This window comes from Gymnoscopelus microlampas (assembly GCF_963454915.1).
Source record: "Gymnoscopelus microlampas genome assembly, chromosome: 24".
In the NCBI taxonomy this organism is placed as follows: domain Eukaryota; kingdom Metazoa; phylum Chordata; class Actinopteri; order Myctophiformes; family Myctophidae; genus Gymnoscopelus; species Gymnoscopelus microlampas.
This window is the reverse complement of record NC_139961.1, coordinates 31,230,083-31,255,091: the sequence shown is the minus strand read 5'-3', so window position 1 is coordinate 31,255,091 and position 25,009 is coordinate 31,230,083. Positions and strand designations below refer to the sequence as shown.

General features: G+C 44.2%; 1 protein-coding gene across 2 annotated transcripts in view; it reads right to left on the bottom strand.

Moving 5' to 3' along the window:
- Positions 1-25,009, bottom strand: part of zranb3 (zinc finger, RAN-binding domain containing 3) — a 98,002-nt gene that overhangs the window by 57,482 nt on the left and 15,511 nt on the right. For both annotated transcript variants that reach the window (XM_084051254.1, XM_084051255.1), the window contains 6 exons: positions 21,188-21,419; positions 19,501-19,586; positions 17,039-17,210; positions 13,579-13,713; positions 6,967-7,086; positions 1,856-1,975 (listed from right to left, as the gene is read on the bottom strand). In XM_084051254.1, coding sequence (XP_083907380.1) covers positions 1,856-1,975; positions 6,967-7,086; positions 13,579-13,713; positions 17,039-17,210; positions 19,501-19,586; positions 21,188-21,419 — 865 coding nt within the window. The remainder of the gene's footprint in view (positions 1-1,855; positions 1,976-6,966; positions 7,087-13,578; positions 13,714-17,038; positions 17,211-19,500; positions 19,587-21,187; positions 21,420-25,009) is intronic.

Below are 25,009 nucleotides of genomic sequence, written 5' to 3'. Positions count from 1 at the left end.
GCACGCACGCACGCACGCACGGGCACACACAAACTGTACAGTAGTGAGACCTGCAGACCTCCTAGCTAGCTCAACAGACAGAGGCACTGCCTGAGATAAACCAGATACACAGAGAGATAGATGGGCAGAGATCCAAACAGATCAACAGATGAATATAGACGGACAACAGCCTAGGGGAGAATGTCAGACCTCTTTTATGTTGCCGTTGTAATGCCTTTATGCCCTTAGAGATCACACAGGACAAGACACATATTCTTTGTGGTCGAGTGTTTTTAAGTTTGAAATGTTTTAGTAACTTGAATATTTCCACATTTTCTACTTAAATATTTACCATGGGGGTGCCACTGGCCTAGCGGTTAGGGCGCATAGGCTCTAATGCAGCCTAACAGTGAGTCGTGGGTTCAAGTCCCGAGCCCAACGACCTTTGCTGCGCGCCACTCCCCGCCTCTCTCCCAGTTTCCTGTCTATCTCCACTGTATACTATCAATAAAGGCAGAAAGTCCAAATATATATACATTTTTAAATACTTTTTTAAATACTTTTTTAAATACTTTTTAGCGGTGCCAACCGCTCTAGACTTGACTTTGTCCGTATGTCCGTCCGTCCGTCCGGATGAGCACGGGATGAGCACGGCAAAGAAGCAACACATACAAACACACGCACACACACACACACACACACACACACACACACACACACACACACACACACACACACACACACACACGGACTTGGAGATTGCCTATGCCATCTCTCCTCTCATTCGCCACACGTGCCACTGGTTGTCCGTCCGTCCGTCCGGATGAGCACGGGATGAGCACGGCAAAGAAGCAACACATACAAACACACGCACACACACACACACACGGACTTGGAGATTGCCTATGCCATCTCTCCTCTCATTGGCCACACGTGCCACTGGTTATCAAAGAGCGGTCCAGGGACCCCCAGCGCCCGTATGAGCACGGGATGAGCACGGGATTTTAAACAGCTATAACTCCAGTTTGCAGCATGCCACCAAGTCCACATTTGGTATGTGGACTTAGACCACCAATAGGGAGCAGCATGAATTGCTGAAGCCCCGCCCCCTCTGTCTTCCCATTGGCTGGCCTTCAAACAGCCATAACTCACGTTCGCAGCATGCTACGGAGTTCAAATTTTGAACATGGCCTCAAACCACCAATAGGGACGAACTGTAATTACTTAAGCCCCGCCCCCTCTGTCTGCCCATTGGCTGGGCTTTACACAGCCATCATTCCAGTTTGCAGCATGCTACCAAGTAACAATTTGGTACGTGGACTCAGACCACCAATAGGGACGAACTGAAATGAGTTAAGCCCCGCCCCAAAGGCACCGCTTCCTTCACACAGGGTGTGATTTTTAACTATACTATCAATAAAGGCAGAAAGTTAAATGATGTTTACTATGAATGATGAATGAATGAATACAACTAACCAAAGCTCCGTGCCTCTGTAGCTCTGTCTGTGCTGTGTGCAAAAAATCACCCAGTTCTCCTCAGTGCCTGGAGCAATTGATCTGCATTTGCACACAGCCATTGACCATTACCATGTGCACAGTACAGCGAAGCCCGTTTTTCGCTTTCCCCAAATGTCAGCTGTTTATTAGCGCTTTTATGTAAAAGAATGTCGCCTTGGTTACAGCTCCCCAGCTGTGGGATGGCCTTCCGATCAAACTGCGCATGCGTGGAATCCATAGACCCACTGTGTTACACTGTTGAACGTGCTTAAGCGGCGACGGGACGTGTATGTCTGTGTGTATGTGTGTGTGTGTGTGTGTGTGGGGGGGCGGAGGCGGTGTGTTCACTGTGAGTCCAGGACGATGTTATTATCATTACCTGTCCGGCTGCCTGGATGCTGAGGATGGCCACACGTGTGTCTGGATCATTCTGGAACTTGTGGACCAACTGGATTCTCTCAGAGGACGGGACACTGCCATCAATACGGATGTAACCCGCCTAACATGAAATGACATGACGAGACATAAGACAAGAGCCCCAAGAATTTGCATTTCACTCATTACTGTGGAAATGATGACTTCACGCAACGCAAATGCCATACTGATGTGTTGCGTATTGCTTAAATCTCACTCTTAGGTTTTTGACGGTTCTCACTACAAAACAGATGCCGATATATCGGCCATTATTTGACTTTTTATTACTGTACATCAGTATCGGCAATTATGTAGCCGATGTCATGTGTTATCGATAGTTACGTAATCAAAAAGTGCAAAAGAATTACAGATCTACAAGCACTTGTAGGTCTTCTATTTTCTACACTTTGAACATTTTATAATAAAATATGTAAACCTTTTGAACATTTCGGGACCTTTTTGCCTATAACGATATGCTCAAAATAGGGATACCATGTTGAAAGTGGTTAATATTATTATAATTTAGCACTTTTTTTTTAATACAAAATATAGGTCAAAACATTGGGAATTGGTGGGCTAGGACTCTCCAAAATCTCCCAGAAATCTGGCATCGGTCGGGCTCTAGATTTAACTTTTCATAAAACCAGGTATTTGCCATTATTAAATGCCAGACTGACTTCACGATTCATCACAAGCTGGTTCCTGCTGTGCTGCAGTTACGGTACCATTCCCATGCCTCAATGACCTAGCTAGCTCAGTGCCATGTTGAAGCTGGGAGACATACTGTACAAGCATAGAGACTGGTGTAGTATGTCATCGCTCAAAGCCGTACCTCCGACGCAGTCATCTCTCACACCTGAGTTCCGACATGGTGGTGCATTTACTTAGCAGCCATTTTTAGCTCTCTTTCCCCCACTCTCTCTGTTAATTAGGAAGTGCGAAAATGCAAATGCGGGAGAGCGTCTTGCAGCAGAAGGTGTTGCCTACACACTGTACTGATGTGTTGCGTTTGGCAGACAGCTCCCGAACCCCCATGACCCACACACACACACACACACATGCACGGATGCACACGTGCACACAAATAGCACATACATGCATTCAAACTTGTTCTCTGGTTGCCGCCACTGAGTTGAGAAAATCATTCACTCGTTATGACTTGTAAAATAAGGCCCGGGAGTTAAGAAAGAGAAACTTTTTCTGCCAAAGTTCTTCGTCGGTTCTCTGAACGAGGGTGAGGTGTGAGTTTAGCTCTGTATTAGATATGCATTAACACACACACACACACACGCACACGCACACACACACACACACACACACACACACGCACACACACACACACACACGCACACACACACACGCACACACACACACACACACACGCACACACACTAATAACTGCATGGCCTCTCTCTCCAGTCTATAGCTATTGCTAGCTAGTTTTTACTTAAGTGTTCAGTTTGAGAAGGAATTCTTAACTTCAGAGCCGTTGGTGGTGTGTGTTTGTTCTTTCCTGCAGCGAGTGCAAGCGGTGATAACATTATAAATATTTATAATATCATAAAACAGGGATGCAATGAATCGTTAACTTCAGAGTCGTTTCGTGCGAGTGGTTCTGTTCTCAAAGTGGGGTTTGGGGAACCCGAGGTGTCCTTGAGGGGGTTCCAGGAGGTCCTCAGCATAATGAGCAACAGTTTAGCTATGGGCGGCCATAGCTGAATGGGTAGAGAGGCCGTCTGGGAATCAGAAGGTCCCCCCCTCCGGCTCGCCCCCAACCTGTGTGTCGAAGTGTCCCTGAGCAAGACACTTAACCCCTAACTGCTCCCATGACGGTGTATTAATAGCGCAAGCTGCTCCTAATAGTTAATAGCGCAAGCTGCTCCTAATAGTTAAAATGGGTAAATGCAGAGGTCACATTTTACATGTGTGCAAATGTACAATGACAAAAAACACCCCAAAGGAGTGGGGACTAAATTATTATTATTAATTATTTAACTATTATTTAAACGGACAGAATTTAGCTCAATGAGAGAATGTATTTAGCGGCGTGAGCTGTGATGAGCTGCTTTTTGGGGGGACATACAGACAAAACCTGTTCTGAACAGCTTGGGTTTTGGTCATGCTAGAGCTGCAACTATAGTATATGCATACTGTATGTGTATACACAGTATAATACAAAATATATATATTGAACAAATATTTGATAAAATAATCACTATATATAACATCAACAAATTCAGTTTTCAGCTTCACCCAGCTGAGTACTTCTCAAATTAGCAGTTAGGGGTTAATGGTAGGGTAAGTGATATGTGTTTGTTTAAATTGGTGCTAAATAGCTCTATATTCTGATGTTTGTGTTTGTTCAGCTATTTATTTTTTCAATGCATTTTCAGGTCGGGCTACCTATTTTATCCAATCAGGAGAGAGAACTTGCACATAATACAGATTAAACAAGTTCAATTGGAAGTGATCGCACTAAGAAATGAGCAGACAAAATTGGAAATGGAACACTATAAAAATCTTTGCTGATAAATGGGTACTCTTTCCTGATTGGCTGGACATTTTCAACCCACCTGAAAATGTAAAAACACTCTATAACAATGATTACTATCAGAATATACTGTAGTGCTTTAACCTTTTAAAGGGTCTACACCATGAATTTTAACTTTTTCTTCATTTTTGTGTGTTTTTGGTCTCCCCCACCTCTCTTCTGTTCCAAAAAATACCCGACTTCGAGCATGCAGGCTTTCATAGGCTATCTGTGGTTTTTATGTAAATTGGTCTGAAAACAGTCCGTCAGATTTGTCCCCCCTGCCTACGTCACGTCAGGGAACAATTCCTCCCGTTTTTCAGTTCCAACCCCCCCAAAAAAAAAAAAAAATCTTAATTTTTTCATATTTTTTTTTTTTACTTTTTCCACACAGAACCAGGAGATAACATGCATACAAACTGGCTCAATAGCGCCCCGTGCCAAACAGGACAATGTGGTATTGCAGGTGAAAGTGCTTTATAAGCCAGAGAGAAGTTAGTTGGAATGAGTATATCTGAGGCTTGATTTAGGCTCAAACCTTTTGAAAAACGTTTGAGGGACATAAACAATATGATATTGAATATTATTATTATTTTTTAAATTCATGGTGTAGACCCTTTAACAAAAACTTCTTGTTTCAACCAAAAATGATCACTTACCCTACCTTTAAGTGCCTTGCTCAGGGACACCTCGACACATTTTCGGGACCGGGAATCAGACCTGGAACGTTCTGCTACCAAGACGGGCTATCTACCCATTTAGCAATGGCCAATGCGATGCATTGTGAGATTGTAGATCTACAGTACTATTTTGGAACATTGATTTGATCGATTAATACATATTTATTATTACATCTTTTAGATGGTAAAAACAAATGGTAAATGGTGCATTTATACAGAGCTTTACATAGATTGAGCATTACATTCACCCATTCACACACACATTCATACACCGATGATGGAGGAGGAAACCATGCAAGGCACCAACCTGCTCATCGGGAGCAATTAGGGGGCCATTAGGGGTTCAGCGTCTTGCTCAAGGACACTTCCACAGCAACTCTGGGGGAGCCCGGGATCGAACTGGGTACCTTGCGGTTCCCATCCGACCGCTCTACCGGCCACTCTACCCCTGAGGCACTGCCGCCACAGATTTATTAACTGTGGCACCCATGCCCCCCCCTCCCCCCCCCATGAAAAACTGGGATGTAATTACAGAGAAGTAGTATACAGAATGCAAAATGAGTCCAGAGAGTATAAGTGCAAGAACTCTACTGGATAATATGTCACTTAAGACCAGGTTGACACTTTAGGCTAAATTCCCTGAACACTGCAGAGAATGACTAACTTCAGATGCTGCTTTAGACCCCTATAAATGTACATACTGTACATCATTCTGTAAACCGCTCACTGAGTCTTCCATGCACGTGGAAACGCACTGCAGCGAGTGATAACGACAATGATGCAAGACTGCTGATATATCACTTTTTTGCCCTCCTCGCTGACGCACGACCTCAACTTTTGAGTAAGTATGACTCAATAACCTGGGCGAACTTAGTCATCGACGCCACAGGGCTTCTACTCCCTCTGTCTCTGTCTCTCCCTCGCGCTCTCTGTGAATGGAGAATCTCCGCGGTATGTGGCCAATTACCTCTGGACAGCCACTAAGGAGTGAGTGAGGTATGAATGGACCCAGGGCCATTTCCACCTCCAGATTACCATTAATGAAGAACTGCATGGTCTCTGTGGCTGCTGGAATAACTTCGAGTTGAATACGAGGAGGGAGGGAGGGAAGAACAGTGAGCGTAGGCTTTCTGGTTTTGTTTTTGTTTTGTTCTCACGATTAGGCGACTGTCTGTGAGTGAGTATGAAGGGGTTCAATGTGTCGCACAAGGACACAATCGACAGGACTCGTAGCTGTTGATGGCCGTATTGACTGTCATGAGGATCGAACCTGTGACCTTGTGAGGAGCCTATAGTGCAGTTCCTGATGCTACTTTGTTCCCTGCCTGCCAACATAAATCCTCCTGTCCCCCAAATTATTCTATTAATATTATGTAGAAAGAAAAATCATGTTTACACACTACCCTTTTTGGACCAGGTTAGATTTTCTGCGTTTTTCGCCTCATCTTGTCTGTATTTTGCAGTGTTTTGAGGCTGTAGCCTACAGCCTCTGGACTGAGGAAAGGCTCATGGCAGGCACTTTTTCGATGTGTGTGTGTGTGTGTGTGATTTTCGTTCTGCCCAAAATCTGTATGTTCCTCTTGGAATCTGGCTATTAGATTAGATATTAGATATTTTTGTCTTGGCGATTGCACAAGAGGATATGTCATGGGGTCACTCAAATGAAGGCTCATCTTCCAGGAGGCGTGAATGAACTCAGCTAGTTTCATGGCAATCTACCCATTAGATTGTGTGTGGAAATGGAAAGTTTGGCCAAAGAATGGTGATAGAGGAAAGGCCATTGAGTCGTGTGTGTGTGTGTGTGTGTGTGTGTGTGTGTGTGTGTGTGTGTGTGTGTGTGCGTGTGCGTGTGTGTGTCAGTGATACCTTGGCCTCAATGGCGGCCTCAGTGCAGGCCTGCAGCATGGTGAGGTGATGGCCAAACACCAGGAATTTGAGTTGCTCTGTCTCTAGCATCATTTTAATGTAGTCCTTCACGGCTCCTGCCTGGAGACACACAAACAAACAAAACAGACCACAGATCAGTGAGGAGAGTGGATGCGTCGCTGGGAGTGATGGAGTAAGTTAATCACAGGGGTGGCAATCCTTCTCTGCCATGGTTTCTCCATTGACCACCATGGATCAGGACTTTAAAACAGAGAGCGCCCAGACCCACTAGTCACAAGTCAGCGCTGATATGGAGAGCAAGACAATATTTCACAATGAGGAGATTTTATTCACTCAGAAACTAATTTGCGCATCTGCTGTCTGCAATACCTGGTACACTATCCAGCTAGGCTACTGTTCTATAGTCACCCAGAATGTCCTCTAAATATTTCAAATAAGATTCAACTGTTGTGTTGCAATCACATGATACCAACTGCAATCACATTTTGATTGCAACACCTCATGTAAAAAAGTTAGTTTCTTTACCTACTTGGTTCTTGTAATTTGCTTGCTCATTTCAAACCTGGAGTCTTTATGTTACAAAAAGGAAGAGAGGAGTGCTGTCTGGATACACTGTAAACCATTTGGTAAAAAAAAAGAAGGCGCTAATTGGTAGGGGAAAATAATCAATTGACAAAACAAAACAAAAAAACAAGGCACTCACGTTTTGGACAAAGGCATATAGCTGAAACATGTCAGAGTTTTTCCAACTCTTTGACTTTGAATGTGCCAATTTAAAACAAAGGCTAACTGTAACTCTGGAAGAGTGTGTTGGTTTTAGTTTTTCTAAGTCGAATGGTTATCGTTACTCTGTTTTTGTTTAATTAATTTTGGCACTTTTTTGGTACTTGTAAAGCACTCTGTAACACTGCTTTGAAAACACACAGTAAAGAAAGTAAAGTTGGGAAACACAGTCCAACTTTTACCAGCTAACTTCCAAACCCGGGAGTGGTGTATTGTGTGACTGCATGAGACACAAACTTGTGTAGAACACAGAGCAAGGCCACTTTTGTTGCATACCGCCCCTGCACAACTCTGACGGACGTGTTATCCCAGCGAGAGTGTCACACAGCGCAGCCCTGCTCGTCTCGGTTCAGGGACCGTGGGCCAAAAAAAAGAAGCGAGAAGAGAATATGGCCAAGAATAGGGCCCATGACACTGGAGGTACAGCAGTCAAGTCGTGTGTTGACGCGACTACAGCGGTACTCCTGTTAGTGCGACCCGGAAGATTTCCACCGCGTCCTGCAACCTGACAACCTCAGCGCCCGTCACACCTGCTCTGGCGAGAGAGAACGTTGGCTTCCGCCGCGAACCCCATAATTAGCTTGACATGGCCACTCCAACCCTTTCCCGGTTTCGCGGGGTCCCTCATTAGCGACGTCTCGGCTTCTCATGTCTCATTTCTTTCTGTCGAGTTTAATTAGCGCACAAACTTCTCTGTCGTTTGAAGCAGCCGGTTAGCTGCATCACAGACCCCACCTCTATCTCTATCTCTCTCGCTCTCTCTCTCTCGCTCTCTCGCTCTCTGGGTAATTAGGAGCAGGTGCTTGGCGGCTAAAGAAATAAAAAAAATATAATCATACCCCAAAGGCGCATGGGCAGCTCTGTCTCCAAACCGACTGGCAGACAGACAAGGTGGCTGAGATTTGTGCTTTCAGAAGTGACATAGAGACACAGCCCCCATTCCCCACAGTCCACACACATACACACATACACAAAACATGGAGAATGAAAGTAGAGAAAACCTGTCCGACTCTAAAAACTGATAGCAGAGGAAATGAGACGAGGCTGACAGTGTGTAGGGGGGGGGGGGGGGGGGGGGCGGTGTGTCTGTGGGTGGGTTGGGGAGGTGGGGGTAGCAATGAAAGGTCCGGTGTTAGGCTAAACCGAGCAGAAATCCAATCAGCAAACAACGCAGAGCGCAAAAAAGATCCAAGCGCAAAGGCAGGCTGGGCGGGCAGCGCTCCGATGATTGCATTCCACAGTTATCTCCGGTCTCTGTTAACCTACCGGGGGCCAGGGCTCCAGGCACTGGGCTAATAGAGAAGAAAGCGGGGTCCTCAGAGACTGCAGACGATTGAGAAGTGATATGGACGATTTAAAATGTACACGCTACACCAATTTTGCAACTAGAGGGGGAAGAGGAAAAAAACAAAACTCATGGGGTAGAAAGTTCAGTCATGTAACGACGACTGCAGGTGCAACTCACAAAGTGCCTTTTCTTAGCAAACAAACAATGTTGAGCTATAATCTACAGTACCACTGGGATTGTAACTTCCTCATTTTCTGATTTTACTGAGCAACAGTGTGAGGTGAGGGTGTGTTTAGATGCTGTAAAAATTATAATAAAGTCTGCAACAGACTCCACAAAAGTGTAGCATAAATACCAGTGTTGCAACACACACTGGTATTTCACCTCCACAAAAGTGGAGCACAAATAGCAGTGTTGCAGACTTTATCCTACTATATAATAAGGAAACCTGTCTGTTCTCCTCTCGCTCGAGCAATTTATCTGAACTTGCACACAGGCATTGACCATTAGCATATGCACACAACGCCAATTTTTCACTTTCCCAAAATGTAAGCTGTTTATTGGCATTTTTGTGTAAACACCGGGAGATTCAGAGTTCGGGCTATGGGATCTGTCGCCATGGTTACAGCCCTGCAAGCTATGGGATCATCTCTACTGCTGGCTACACACGGCCACACAGACAGAACGGTATAACACACAGATGCTGCAAACATATAAAGGACTTTAATTTAGGGCCCCTGTCCACAAACACACACTGCGTTTTATAGCACTAGCACGCAGATTGACACCTGCAATTTCCAAATCCAGGTTGTGTTATTAGCACACATAGCTTAGCTCAAACAGATTAAACATCAACTTCTCATGGTTGTGTGGGCAACGATTCCATGTCGGGTCGTAAATGACCGGGTTGTCACACACACCGGTCACACCTGGGGTCGGCAAAGCATTCGCTGGGGGTCGGCAAAGACCTGCCCCACAAAAATCATCCCAAGCTGATTTCCCACTGCATGGCTACTATGCGCAAAAACCCAGGTATGGATGGACAAGTTATTTTTGTATTGTTGATCTTTGTCAGTCCAGCACCTGGATGAGAAATTGGTTGTGCATGTTCATCGTCTTTTGTGTTCCGATACAATGCAATGCAATGCTATGGTGCCCTTGATGAGTACCAGGCTCAAAACATTCACAGGGCTCAACAGACAGAGTTTTGATAAGGTGCACCTACGTTCCGTATAGGTATCCAGCCACTATCCCTGTAATTGAACTTGTAAACTTTTTAATCTTTTTTTTTTAATCTTGTCTTGTTTCAATCTGGGGGCCAGCTTTACAGCCCAGTTTCCATGGCGACAGCATCACAGAGATGCTATTTTGGAACAGTGTGGAACTTTGAGATAAGATGTGTTCGCGCAATGCAGGCAACAATGGACCAACCCTTCAGTCAGAACCCCACACTTTGTCTCAGCGCCTTCACCATTCCATCCTGTTACCATGGCAATCGTCTCCCTTGAGATCTCGCTGAGCATTTGGCCAAGTGCTCAGACCATCGATGAATGCCGTGGCACCAATGCCTGATTACCTTCAAAGGGAAAATAAATGAAAATTATAGTCCAGACCCCCTGCACCACTCACACGCACGCATGCACGCACGCACGCACGCACACACGCACACACACACACACTTTTGAAAGTTTCAGTTCTGAGTGCTCAGACATATAGTATGTTAATAAGAATCTGTGTTGCGTTTCGTTACCCTTCTCTGCCCATAATTTCCTGTCTCTCTGCAAGAGCCCGACCAATAGCAGGTTTTTGGGTACGATGCCAATGCCGATACGCCCATAATATAGGCATGTCCCTATGACTCGGACATAACCATAAACAAACCTGAAATGCCCATATATAGGTATATATGTAGATCTGGTTGTCCAGAGCCACAGATCCGACCGCTATGCCCATATATGGTCATGTGCATGCATATATGGGACTGCCCGACTTCAAACTCGGCAAGGACTCAAGGGAGTGCGGTGCCTGCCGCCGAGTCGTCCGAGTATGCGGTTGTCCAGAACCGCCGATCCGACCGATATGTCCATATATGGATCCAACCAATATGCCCATTTATGGGCATGCCAATATACAGTGTACTGTATGGACATATACTAATGACATCAGGGTCCACCATGGGTATCCATGGTCATCCCTTAGGTGCAACAGGCCTAAGGCCTAGTAGTAGGTGTGTATGTGAGATGAGTTACATCTTTTTATTGTGTAACTCTGTATATTGGTACTGTTTTTACATTATGGTATGTTGCAATATGTTTATTGTAATTTTTATCAGTATTGTACACTGTACGTATGTAATGTATTGTATTTCTGCTTGCTGGACTCTTGGAAGATTAGCCTCGGCTAAAAGAGATCCAAATAAAATCAAATCAAATCACATCAGGGAACTCCATATCCCATATACGTTATAGGTCAACAGTAAAGATTTGGCACTTTGCGTGGATAAACCAGCTTCGAATCACAGGTACTGTAGGACATAGGAAAGTTACAGATTGCAGCTTTAACCAGGATAGTCTCACTGAGATTTTAAAAATAATAATCGAACACTATGCAGGCAGCAGCACTGTGTAATTAAAATCACAGTGTAAAATACGGGGGGGGGGGGGGGGGGGGGCTGCAAATGGACACTTACTTAACTCATTAAGACCTGACGCCGATTCTAAAAATGTCTTCTAAATTCTAACAGTTTTCTGAAAAACGTATGTTGCTATAATCAGTGGTGCTCAAACCTTTTCATGTGTAGGACCCCCAAAATGTATTTGGCCGTGGACCCCCATCTCAAAATATTTAGTTCTAGGGACCCCCAGAAGCAAAGATTTCAGTAAAAATTGTTCGCTTTAAAAAAATATATATTCAAAGATTTTCACGATTTTAAAAAAATAATAAAAAATGACGCGCTATGACCTTGTATATCTGCTATTTAAAAATGACACACAGATGCTTTTCCAGGTTTTAATGGTTTAAATGAAGAGTGACAAGAAAGGAATCAGTAGTGAGAGGCGCTGACGAGGAGCGCTGACAACGAGTGGGACTCGAACGCACAGTGCTTCAAGTAGGTCTGTGCCTACCTGGTGAGCCAGCGCTAACCAGCTGAGGCGGTGGGACGTCCTGTTCTCTGCTGGGTATTTCGAGCACATCCACTTATCAACCCAGATACTGGGCGTAAAGGATGGTGAGTCACACACAGTTGCCAGTGGTATTTTTGTGGATTACGGTACATGCGGCGTGGTGGCGTACCCAGTGGGACGATGTTCATCGCACACTTCAGAAGTGCTACCGTGGCTCGGGGGCTGCGGGGTCACCTACTTTTGCTGCACAGCTACTGGGATGTTATCATGGGCATATACAGTACATTATTGACTTAGAATAATATAAAAAAAAATATTGCGATGCAAAAAGCAGAGGGCGCGTGAAAAAAAGAAAGAACATAACTTTCTTTGTAAGAGAATAAATAAAAAAAGAGTTATCAGTCATTTGCTATGTATTGAAAAGAGGATAAGAGAAAACACAGTAAAAAAATAAAAGAGCAGAAAATACTGGATTTGTGTAAGAGAGTAAAAAAAAAAATCGGTCAATTGTCTGGAAAATAATTTTGTGTTTAAAAACTCTTGAAAAATTGTATCGTGAACCTAGTATCGTGATTTGAATCGTATCGTGAGTTGAGTGAATCGTTACATGCCTAATACTGTAACTATAATTCACAAATTCTACTTTGCTTTGGTTCATAAGTTATTCTGTTGTCATCAGTTCAAGCTTACTTTGGTGTTATAGTATTAAAAAAGAAAAGTTATAGAGTCTAATAAAGGTCCCTCCAGTCCAAATGTTATCGATCGATAGCAAGTTAGTTCTGTGTCTGTTCTCTACAGTGAGTTAAAGCGGAGTTCACATCATGAGCCATAGACACAACAAAATGTTAACTTCATGGCACTTCAATGGCATATACAGTACAGTATCTCCGTTCTCTGCCATTGGCGAATCACAACGGGCCCTGTTAAGTTTTCAGCAGTAATACGAAATATTTACAGTAAGTTCTCAAAAGTAGGGATAAAAGCAAAGAAGATAAAGACAAAAACTAATATATAAAAATGAATTACTGCATTTGCATTATGAACACTGAAGGTATAACAGGATCATGTATGTAGAGGCACATGCTACTGTGATAGGTCTAAATTTGTGGAGACACAGACTTTACAGTACATAAACCGCTATTCTAGATGCCTCGACCTTCTGGCCAAGCTGCTCAAAGAATCATACTTCTTGAATTTATACAATACATTGTTAAGTAGACCTGAATGGTATCATGTCAAACTGAGTAGGGGGTAAACATTACAATACGCCTGATTTGGAATTATTTATATTCAGAGCTGAGTTAAACCAGCTTCTGTATGAAAACCTGCTAGTTTTTGGCCATAATGCAAAAGCAAAGTTGAAGACACTAGGCTGGACACGGGCCCTCTTGTTACCTTTGCAATGGCCGTCTGCTTGTACATGCGTGTGATCAAGGTCATGACCTCAGTGAAGGGGTTATCGGGGACACCGAACCCCGATCCCTGGCCTTTCATTAGTCGCTCCCATTCCTCGAAACTGGCGGAGGCCTCCTGAAAATAACAGAGGGAGAGAAGAGAAGAGATGAGACAGTGAGGCTCCATTCTTTTAATTCCTACATCCATTTCTCTCTCTCCTGCACTCTACAGTTCCTGAGATATAAAGGGCAAAACAATTAATGGTGCTACTGGGTGCCCTACTTTTGAGACAGAGAAAGGGAGAGGGGAGAGGAAAAGAAGTATAGAAAGAGCGATAGCGAGGGAAAGAGTAAGAGCAGAAGGATAGAGAGAAAAGAGAGCGCGAGAGAATTCCCAAAGATGCATCCTCCTGTTAACCAGCCAGTGTGCTGCTTGCGTTAGCTGGGTCATGTGCTCCTCTCTCCCAATTATAGCCATCTTGTGACAAGCCGAGGTCGAAGACGGAGAAGGAGCCGGTCCAGCGCGATAAATCAAAGATGGCCCCTGCGCGCTCTCAAGGTGATTGGCGAGGGGTATTTAAGATGGCTGCAGGAGCTGGGAGAGGTTGGCGGGAGATGGCAGAGAAGCCCAGCGTCGTGCATTGAAGAGCAGGCATAATGGAGACTCCAACCCATAAACAACAGAAAACACTAGAGATTCCGTGTGTGAACGCCGTTGATGTGGACTGGCACTGAAAATCGTAAACTGGGGGGCGAGGCGGGTGGGGGGGTTGGGGGTGCGCTGAAAACAATGCTATACTTCTTTGTGTGGGTAGTGTCAATATCCAAGCAGGGAATGTGAATAATCAGAAAATAATGAATCACTTCGATGCTCACGCAACAAGGCTATAGTGGTGGTGTGATTCATATACTGTAGATACAAAATATGCAAAATTGTAACCCTGCTTGCGGCAAGCTCGGGAAGAAGGAGAGAGAGAGAGAGAGAGTGTGTGTGTGTGTGTGTGTGTGTGTGTGTGTGTGTGTGTGTGTGTGTGTGTGTGTGTGTGTGTGTGTGTGTGTGTGTGTGTGTGTGTGTGTGTGTGTGTGTGCATGCATGCATGCTTGCGTGCGTGTGATTAATAGTGGGAACAGTAGCAGGTGAGAGCTCTTTATGCTGCTGTGACAGAGAGAAAGAGAGAGAGAGTGTGTGTGTGTGTGTGTGTGTGTGTGTGTGTGTGTGTGTGTGTGTGCGCGCGCACGTGCGCCGTGCATGAGACGTGAGTGTAAGGGAGTGGTGGCAGAGCTGGGTAATGTGCTGGGCATGCAGTCTGCTGACTGATGAAGAAGCAGAGAAAGAGAGGAAGAAGTTCGAGAGAAGTATCGTTAGCGCACATCCACACACGCACACACACACCCCAATGCACACATAAGAGAGTGCCAACCCAATTACCACACAATGACCTGCAAAACAATGAGGCCTCATTGCAGACAACATTAATGACTGAGCACTTTTGCATTGCATCTTTTGAGGTCTGGGTGTAATGAAATGTGAGCGTGCACGCACGCACGCACGCACACACACACACACACAAGCTCTTATATTTAAGCCATCTGTATTGAAAAAGTGAAATTTGGCTTTGAATGTTTTTGTTTAACTTTATTTCAGCTAGCATACTGCAGTATACTGTTCTATATTCATAATCTGTGATTTTAGTTTTCTTTTACACTATCAATGCACACACATTGTTGAAGTTTCATTTCTAGATCAAAAGTAAGCTTTTGGATGTAAAAACGTATACGACCCTCTTACTGCCACTGAACACATCAAATATGATTTAGTGTTTGCTATTTATCAATTTGGGTGATGGGGCTATGCATTTGTTTACAGTTGGATCACTGATTGAGCCTTTCAAAATGATACACTGTCTTTTCCTTTTATATTGTCAAATGATATAATAAATATAGCCATTGTTTTATTATCATTATTATAATCCACATTCAGAATGTGCTGATTGTAACAGGATTCCAGTGCGGGGCTTGGTAGGGCTGGTGTGAACACTTGCAGTGATAGGTCCTTCATTGATCCAGTGGACTAATGCTGACAAAAGACCAGCGCTCGGAGGGAAAAGGGCAGCGGGGGAATAAAAACTGTCTGGCCGGGGGAGATAAAAGCCATCATTAGTGAGTCAAATGAGAGAGGAGGCAGGTGGAGGTGGTGGTCTGGTAAGAAGTGATGGTGTATCGCTGTTAGCAAGCCTCACCTCTACAGTCTACACAGTGTGTCAGCAGGGATTTAAGCATCCAAAAGGAGGTGTCAGTCAACAGCAATTTGGCAAGATGTGTTAGGCGTCATAAGTGACGGTATTGTGGAGAGACAGTCCTGGTGGGGGCCCTTATAATCACAGTAACCTATTCACCCCTATCCGGGACCAAGCGTGTTGCAGCTACATGGCACTGGACACTCGCACTATTCGTAATATCTTGTAGAACGTTAGCAAATTCAGCCCACAAAGAAGAAAGAAACAGACAAATAAAGCAAAGAGAGCTGTTTTTCTTCCAAAACGACTGCTGAGGCGAGGACGCACAGGTCTGCCGTTTAGGGTGGAATGCAGCTAGGATTTCCGGAATACGTCTCACCACCACTTACTAAGCATCAAAGTTAGAACGTCTTTGGGAGTTTAGCTGGGACAACTACTACAGGAATTTCTCGCTCAAATCATGTAAATTTGAGCACGGTGGCCTATTTGGTGGCAGCTACAATATGCATTAAAAAAGAAGCTCCAATTAAAGTGTTCCCATAAATTTAAGGAGAACAGGGGGAAGGGGGGTCGTCCTGCATCATCATTTTTCTTGGTGGCTCTTATCGTCTCGTTCCTGGGGTGGTAACTTTCTGCTTAATTAGTTTGAGAATGACAGAATAATTCCCCTGCTGTTTTTTAGCTAATGCACCCATCTAAAGTTCCTTACATAGCCCAGATCCACCAAGACACAGACAGTCACAATGACCAGGTCAAGGAGAGTGTACGAGTATTGAGCACTCTCAGACTGAAACACACACACACACACACACACACACACACACACACGCACACACACAGCCAGTGCTTTGAGGGGGAGGTGCACACTCACTCAACACGGTACGAGAACTGACACCCTGATAGTGTGTTTGCAGTGTGGAAAGGAAGGAGAGTTTAGACACATGCAGATGCCATTAAAATTACTCTGCACAATGATATCTGTCCTTGGATTGTCCTCCGTGAGTGGAGTTGTTTGATATGAAAGTGCATCACTATGTATGGTGAAAAAATGTAAAAACACAAAAACACACAAAAACACTATTCTGCACTCAGTAGAATAGAGATACAGATAGACCACAAAAGACAGACAAAATTCCCCTCAGGGACAAACAACATCTTATCTTACGATTTGACCTGTATACACAGACCAAGATCAGAGACATTTAAGTTACTTAAGTCCTATACCTTGGCAGCTTCCTTGGGCAAGTCAAAGGGGATACGCTGGCGGACTTTGGGGGGCAGCTGGGTGAGGACCTCAGCCTTGAGTCGACGGATCATGATCTCGCTCAGGCGCTGGTGCAGTTCGTCCAGGTTGGATGCCCCGCGACAGTCCCACTGCCTCCGTGACCCAAAGTATCTGGAGAGGGAATGAAAACTTTTTCTTTTGCCCCTATTAACCTCCACTTAATAAGACAACATTCTACTGGAATACAAATCCCAGAGGGAGTCCATTCTATAATTTCTTCAGCACCATCGGGGGGGGGGGGGGGGGGGGGGGGTGAGGTAATGGCGCGCACCTGCACTTGATTGCAGGCTTGATTATTATTATTTATTTCATTTTATTTTTTTAACAGGAGACCACAAGATGCATGATTGATTACATACTGTAATTCTAACGTAATCACTGATGTTTCCACACCTGCACAAACGCTGAGGAAGGCGCAAGGCCCTGACGTTTGAGTGTCAAGTGGGCCGTTCCTTAAAAAAAGTGAATCAAGACTGCAATCAAGTGAGTGCCGTGCTCGCCATTATCTTTTATTTTTTATTTTTATTCATTCCAATCAATGACCTTCTGCTGACAGGCTAGCTGTTAAACCCCTATAATTATCCTGGCATTAGGAAGTGAGCAGAGCAGAGTTTTACTCTGATAGGGAGAGTCCCCACCGTTATTGTGTTAGATGATGCGAGCCTTATTCTATTTGTATGTGTATGACTATAGACAACTGCATGTGTGTGTGTGTGTGTGTGTGTGTGTGTGTGTGTGTGTGTGTGTGTGTGTGTGTGTGTGTGTGTGTGTGTGTGTGTGTGTGTGTGTGTGTGTGTGTGTGTGTGCGTGCGTGCGTGCGCATGCTTGTGTTTGCTTAAGTGCATGTTATGAGAGACCAGGATTGTATATCATAATTGTATGTGACATTGTGTGTGTGTGTGTGTGTGTGTGTGTGTGTGTGTGTGTGTGTGTGTGTGTGTGTGTGTGTGTGTGTGTGTGTGTGTGTGTGTGTGTGTGACATTAAGTGTATATGAGTGGCCTTGAATTGGCATTTACAGCCACATGAACAATAAATCAGCATCGATGCCACTGAATCTATCCGAGAGAGGGTGGCATTTTTTTGTGGGCCGGCCAAGCGGGTGCGTTTAGTTTGTTTGTTTGTTTGTTGGCGCACATGTAACAGAAGGTCAATGACAACTGGCAGGCATTTCGCATTTAGCGCTTGCCCTCCTCCTGTCCTGGCATCAGCAACTCACTGGCACCACATGACTGTCAACGTTGCAACCACTCTGTCATGTCTTATTCAAATAGTTGAAAAGTGTCCAACAGAGGGGCCATTAAAACTTAAAGGACTGTACCGGTGGTCTAGTATGTTAAGCCTATAGACTACAGAAGTCCTGACGTCAAACCCACGTCCCCTGGGTCACGTACGTTTTTCCCCCATTCCCAAAACCCCATGGATTTTTTTTTAAACTCACAACTGAGTTTGAACTGTGTTTATAAAATAGAAAAAACAAGTCCGGCATTTCTGTCACAGAGGTGGCTCTGTGTTGTTCATGATATTAAAGTTTGGAGAGAAATTAATTAATACTGCGCCGGTAAGTAAGTATCGTTGGAAACTACAGTAGAAAATCACGTGATTCACTGTCCCCACTGAAGCATGTCAGGCTCTGTCTAAAACATTCCTGAGATTTAAAAAAAAATATTAGACACACTAGCAGTTTGTTTTAAGGTGGGTTTATTAAAGCTATTCAAGTTTTCATTTAAAAGAAAGTGTAATTATTCAGAAATCTGACAAATTACGGTATGCTTTGCCAAATGGTCAGCAACAATGTCAAGTTGAGTTGTAGTGAATACCATAAGTATGCCGACTAGCAGGATGGTCCTTTAAGAGTGAGTAGGGCTGGGTGATATCTGTGACTTACTGTAAACATGTCATACTGTATATGAGACATTTATGGAGCCAGCACCAATATTGAATATGTCTTCATACAGTAATATTTCCTTCCCCTCTAAATGTCCTTAGACAGTATTTTACTGAGTAGTGTTTATTTACTGATCAGTCACATACAGTACTGTAGAGACTGATCATTTTGGTGATGTATTTTCCATAACAATATTCACGATATCTCGATATCTTTTCACATAGTTCATTAAAACCAAGGCCTATTTTATGCTTCGTCGCACAGCCGTGTTGTATGTAAATAGCCGGTCTACAAGATCACAAAACATCACATCATGTTGTGACCTTGTTGATCGCTATTTTAGCAATTTTGGAAATCTTTTTTTTATTATTTTTTATTCCCAAAATAGGGACGCCAGGTTGAACGTGGTTAAAAAGAAAAGTGTTTTGAAACCTTTCCCAGCCCTGTGACCGAGGTTGCATGAAGTAAGTGGCTATGTCACATAAATTCAACAACATCAAAAACTCTTGGCTCACTTGTAATGGGCGTTGCAGAATTTCTTGGAGAAGTCAGTCCATGATCCAAATCTCTTGGGATACAGAGCATCAACCTGCATGAAGAGCTGTTGGGACAGGCAGAAAATGAACCTTAACAGAAATGACACTTCACGTTACCGCATGCATGTATGCATGAGATACCGTAGATCGATATAGAGACAGTAGGGGGGGTTGTTAGTATAGATACTGTTAGGAAGAGTACAGCTTAACATATTTAGCATTTCTTTAACTGTTCAACCAATAAGGATCCAGGTTTATACTCTCAAAAATTAAATGACACCTTTGCAGTTTATATTCGGAATTGAACGTGTGTGTGTGTGTGTGTGTGTGTGTGTGTGTGTGTAAAATGTATTCACATGACAGAAAGCTCCAGGAAAGCTCCAGGCTAGTGTATGCTTGTGCATGAATGCATTTACAGTGTGTGTGTGTGTGTGTGTGTGTGTGTGTGTGTGTGTGTGTATAGCGCCTATCCATGTTTCACGTCCATGCCAATTAACAATATATTGTGGCATAATGACGGGTAATCCTATGTGAGTGAGTAGCCATGGTGGGTGTGTTATTCCAAGTGCTGCACTCATTCGACAAAACCTCGGATAGCACTGCGCTTACTGCTCAGAGATTGGAGTTTAGGGCTATTGATACAATGTGTGGGTAGGGAATGAGGAATGGGGGGGGGGCTGTTCTGAGCTTGATGCTGCGAGCTGCGGTGCTTACTCTGCAACATATCCACAGTGAGTAATGCCTGGAGAGAGGGGATTGGCTCAGAGTTACAGGGACGCACGGGGCTCAGCGCTTTATGCACTGGATGCTAAAATGTAACAATTATGTTGACGATATTAGAAGACTGAGAGAGTGTGTGTATGTGTGTGTGTGTGTGTGTGTGTGTGTGTGTGTGTGTGTGTGTGTGTGTGTGTGTGTGTGTGTGTGTGTGTGTGTGTGTGTGTGTGTGTGTGTGTGTGTGCATGTCTGATAGAGAGATACAGAAGTCAGAGATTGGAGTAAGTGTGCGTGTGCGTGTGTGCATGTGATGGAGGATGAGGGACACACACACAGGAACAAGATGCAATTTGTTCACCCTGTGCTTCAATTAAATTGAATTTGCCTCTTCCTGGGACCAATCATGGTCCATAGATTATCAGGTGTAGATAATGACCATGTTTCCCTTGACAGCACCGTGGATGTTCAGTCACAGTAGGAGCAGACCCGGGACCACACATCTTTTATAGAGGAGGCAGGCAGGTGCTTTCGTTGGTTCATATTTCTTTTAGGGTTTTCAAAAGGGCCATACCAGTGATCTGCCAAGCTTAGTCCATTGACTGACTCGCAGTGAAAAGCACTGCTCGAGAAATGGGACTGGTTATTTGAGACCAGGACCCGCTGCAGTGGTGTCCGATCAGGACTTAAACCGAGATCAAAGCAAGAGCTTCCAGAAGGGTACTTACAGTATATACTTTATAAACCTTGTTATAAGTTGTTACGTATAGTTTTAAACATTTATAACGAGTGTGCATTATAAGTGCATTATAATGCATTATAAATGTTATTATAGTTCATTGTAGACCCAACCTTTAAGTAAAGTGTTGTCATATATTTCTTTACTGATTGCATTAATCGATCAAAAGTCTAGGTCAATTATTAACATCGATAGGATTTACGTCATTCCCACCTCTTCGGGGCGGCCCAGGGCTGGGGTGCCGGTGAGGAGGATGACCCTTCTGGCACTCTGGAGGAGGGGGACCAGGATCTTGGTACGTGCAGCGTTCCTGGTCTTGAGGTAGTGCGATTCGTCCACCACCACCACGTTAAAGCGCTGCCTGGTCAGAGCCTCCACCAGGGCGCGGGCGTCGGTGGTGAGCAGGCCATAGCCCAGCACCGTCACCTTACTGCTGCTGATGCCTCTGAAACAAACATTATGCATGCACACACGTTTTTGACTGGGATATCAGTCAAAAATGTGCCCGGACACATCGCTCCTCAGAGCGGACACAGGCGTATTTCGCTGGCCGGTGCTGGTAACAGACAGACAGGACTGCCACAGCTTGTTTAGAAACAAACTATTCATTCTTGCCGATATATAGATCATGCAGTTGTTCAGTAGTGATTAATATAGCATATTGAGCCTCTTTGTTTTCACTGTATCCACTCTGCCGGGTCTCTGCCTGCCCAGCGAGAGCGGCTCGCGCTGTCTGAGACCCAGAGCGCAAAATGACAATAGCGATTTTTTTATTTTTTTTTAAATAAGCATTAACAAACTACTTCACATGAACAATCCTACTATAACTAAGGAAACCTTTGTCATCAAAGGGAACCTCTGTCATCATCAAAACCTTTTCATCAGGGTTCTGCTCAGTGGCTTGAGCAATTGATCATAACTTGCACACGGGCATTGACCATTAGCATATGCACACAACGGCGACGGCCGTTTTTTACTTTCCCAAAATGTAAGCTGTTTATTAGTGTTTTTGTGAAATATGGTAAACACCGGAGATTCTGCATTCGTGCTATGGGATGATTGATCTGTCGTCGCCATGGTTACAGCGGCGCAAGCTATGGGATGATCAAACAGCGCATGCGTGGAGTTACTGTAATGTACGATCACCACGGGTCAGAAACTACATTATTTTACTTTCACATTGGGACACAAACTTCTCTCTCTATGACAACGAAGGAGGTGTGTGTGTGTGTGTGTGTGTGTGTGTGTGTGTGTGTGTGTGTGTGTGTGTGTGTGTGTGTGTGTGTGTGCGCGTCAGAGAGTAGGCTACAGATCAGCTGCAGATCGAGTCAGAGGAATACACGGACGGCTTAGTTGGCTCGCATAGCCAGACTATATCACTGCGTGGATATGAGTCTGGTGCTTCCATGAGGACGTTTTTGAGTGGTGCTAACCACTCCTATGTTTGACTTTGTCTGTGCGTATGTTTGAGCACAACCCTGTCTGTGTGTATGTTTGAGCACGACCTCAGCATGACCTCAACAGCTGTGGCTGATTGCAACACACAGATGCAACCAGGTACACTAATTATACACAAACAGGAGTGCAACACACACACGCGCGCACACACACACACACACACTTTTGAGTAAAAATACTTAACCTGAGTAAAAATGCTTAAACTGAGTAAAAATACTTAACATGAGTAAAAATACGTAAAAGATGTTAAAATGAGTAAAAACACGTAAAGGCACCACTCTCTTCACACTGGGTGTGATTTTTTTTCCTAAGGGGCGGGATCAAAACAATGGCCCTCGACGCAATTGGTTAGACCTACAACCAACTACCAATTACAGTCTCCCATATTCGAATACTGGGCCCTGATTGGTCACCCACGTCTTCTGGAGCAGGAAATGGATTCTCTATGGAGCGGTGCCAGACCCAAATGGCAGAGTGCAATTTTTTTTTGCACTCGCAGATTAGTCTGGTCCCAGGCTAACAGCTTAGTGCACTGAACCCCAACCTGGGGTCCGCGGACCCCCAGCGGATGCTTCGCGGACCACCAGCCTAAAAAAAGGATTTATTTCATTTGTTAAATGCTCCAATCCCAAGCTGATCTCAGCCCCAGACTGTCTCACCAGCTGTGCTCAATCAATGCAAAACAAACAACAAACTTGGTCTCCCAAAGTTTAACTAAGCATATAGGCTACTGTGTATAAACCAAAGTCTGCAAATACTTTTGACTGCGCACATCCCCTTTTATGGACTAGGGTTGGTATAATTAAGAGATTCGATAGGGCTGTGAGCCTCAACCTGGGGTCCGTGGCATTTGGTGATCTCATGAAAACGATTTTTATCTTATTTCATTAGGCTATGTGCCCCACTCCCTCTCTTCCACTGTCATGACTGGCTCTAGCAGCGTTGGGAAATGGCAAACAGGCATCATAGCCTTCTTAACAACTGCATTGTAAGGATTCAAATCGGGTAGCCCCTTGGTCTATTCAAAAGCAATGGCGGTCGTTAACGAGCCATCAGCGCACAGTGAGTGGATACAACCCCAGTAAAATGTGTCCATGCATTTGAACAGAGACGAACAGCTTGCGTTTGTATGTGAGAGAGACAATGAGAGAAAAAGAAACAGTGTTGTTTGTCAGTGACTAAATGCGCACACACTGTGTCTACTCTATGGGCTCTATTTGTGATTAAAACCAACATATTTCCACAGAGAATATGTCACAGAGTTAACAAGCTAATGAAATGAGTTAACCTGACATTAAGGTGGACTGACTTAAGGTAGACCAGCAATTCTTGACTAACTAATGCAAGACCATGTCATAACCCCTGAGGTGCAGTCAATACCAATCAATCAATCAATCCCCATTATGTAAAAAGACACTAAAATGTTATACATTGTTGTTTAAGGATAAATGTTGAATTGGTTACTTCAACATTATTTTGCAAATGTAATAAGACAATCAAATGTGATATAGCCTACATTGGTGATTACATTATACATTGGGACATATCATTATAGGCATGCCCGTTGTGCACCGGCCTACACGGTCGGGAACGATGCAAGTGGGGAATGATGAAAGTTCGGAAAGCATGCCTCTCCCGGTTATGCAATATCCGTTGAACCCATTGTCAGAGTACATGTCTGTCTGTCTGTCTGTGTCCCTTTTATGCCCATATGGAGATCTGTTAACATAAAACAGACATAAGTACATAGTCTCAACCTGCACAGTCAGCCAAAAATGTGCTTGAGTGTATGTGTTAAGAGTTACCATTCTAGTCTCGTTCCAAAGTAGGTCCATTTTGAAATTCCTCACACAATAATATTGTCAGAAAAGCAAATGTCAATAAAATGTAACATTTATTTATGGCTGCAAATGTCTGAACTGTCTGTCTCTCTAGATCGCACTCGCACACGCACACACACACACACACACACACACACACACACACACACACACACACACACACACACACACACACACACACACACACACACACACACACACACACACACACACACACACACACAGGGGCTGCAACTTTCGTCCAACCCTGTGGTTAGAACTGAGATCCATTTGGAGTCATCAGCTTTGCTGCTTATCCTGGCATGCAATTTGATTTATGAACTATGGTTAATGCCACTATGCTTTCAGACCTCATTTGGAAGACGGTGTGTAACCTTTCCTTCAAGGAAAGGCAAAATTGCCTCGTGATGTGAAAATTGCAGCAGTCAATACAGCAATTTCTGTTTATTTCCCCCCTCGATTAATTGTGCAGTCCGCGACTAAAACATGCACGCGCGGGTAAATAAATGAACACGCACGCACACAAACACACATAAAGCGTTCATGACAGGGGGGGACGGCCATAGACATACATTTCAATGGGGCTCTCGGAAAAATCAAGAGCCTTGACAGCGTCTGACAGGCGCCTTTCACAAAGCAAATCTGAAAATACGCTAAGACGCCATTCACCCTCCAGCACAAAGACGACATCATTCAAAACGCAAAAATACAGTTCTTCCCCTCGTCTGCCTGCTCA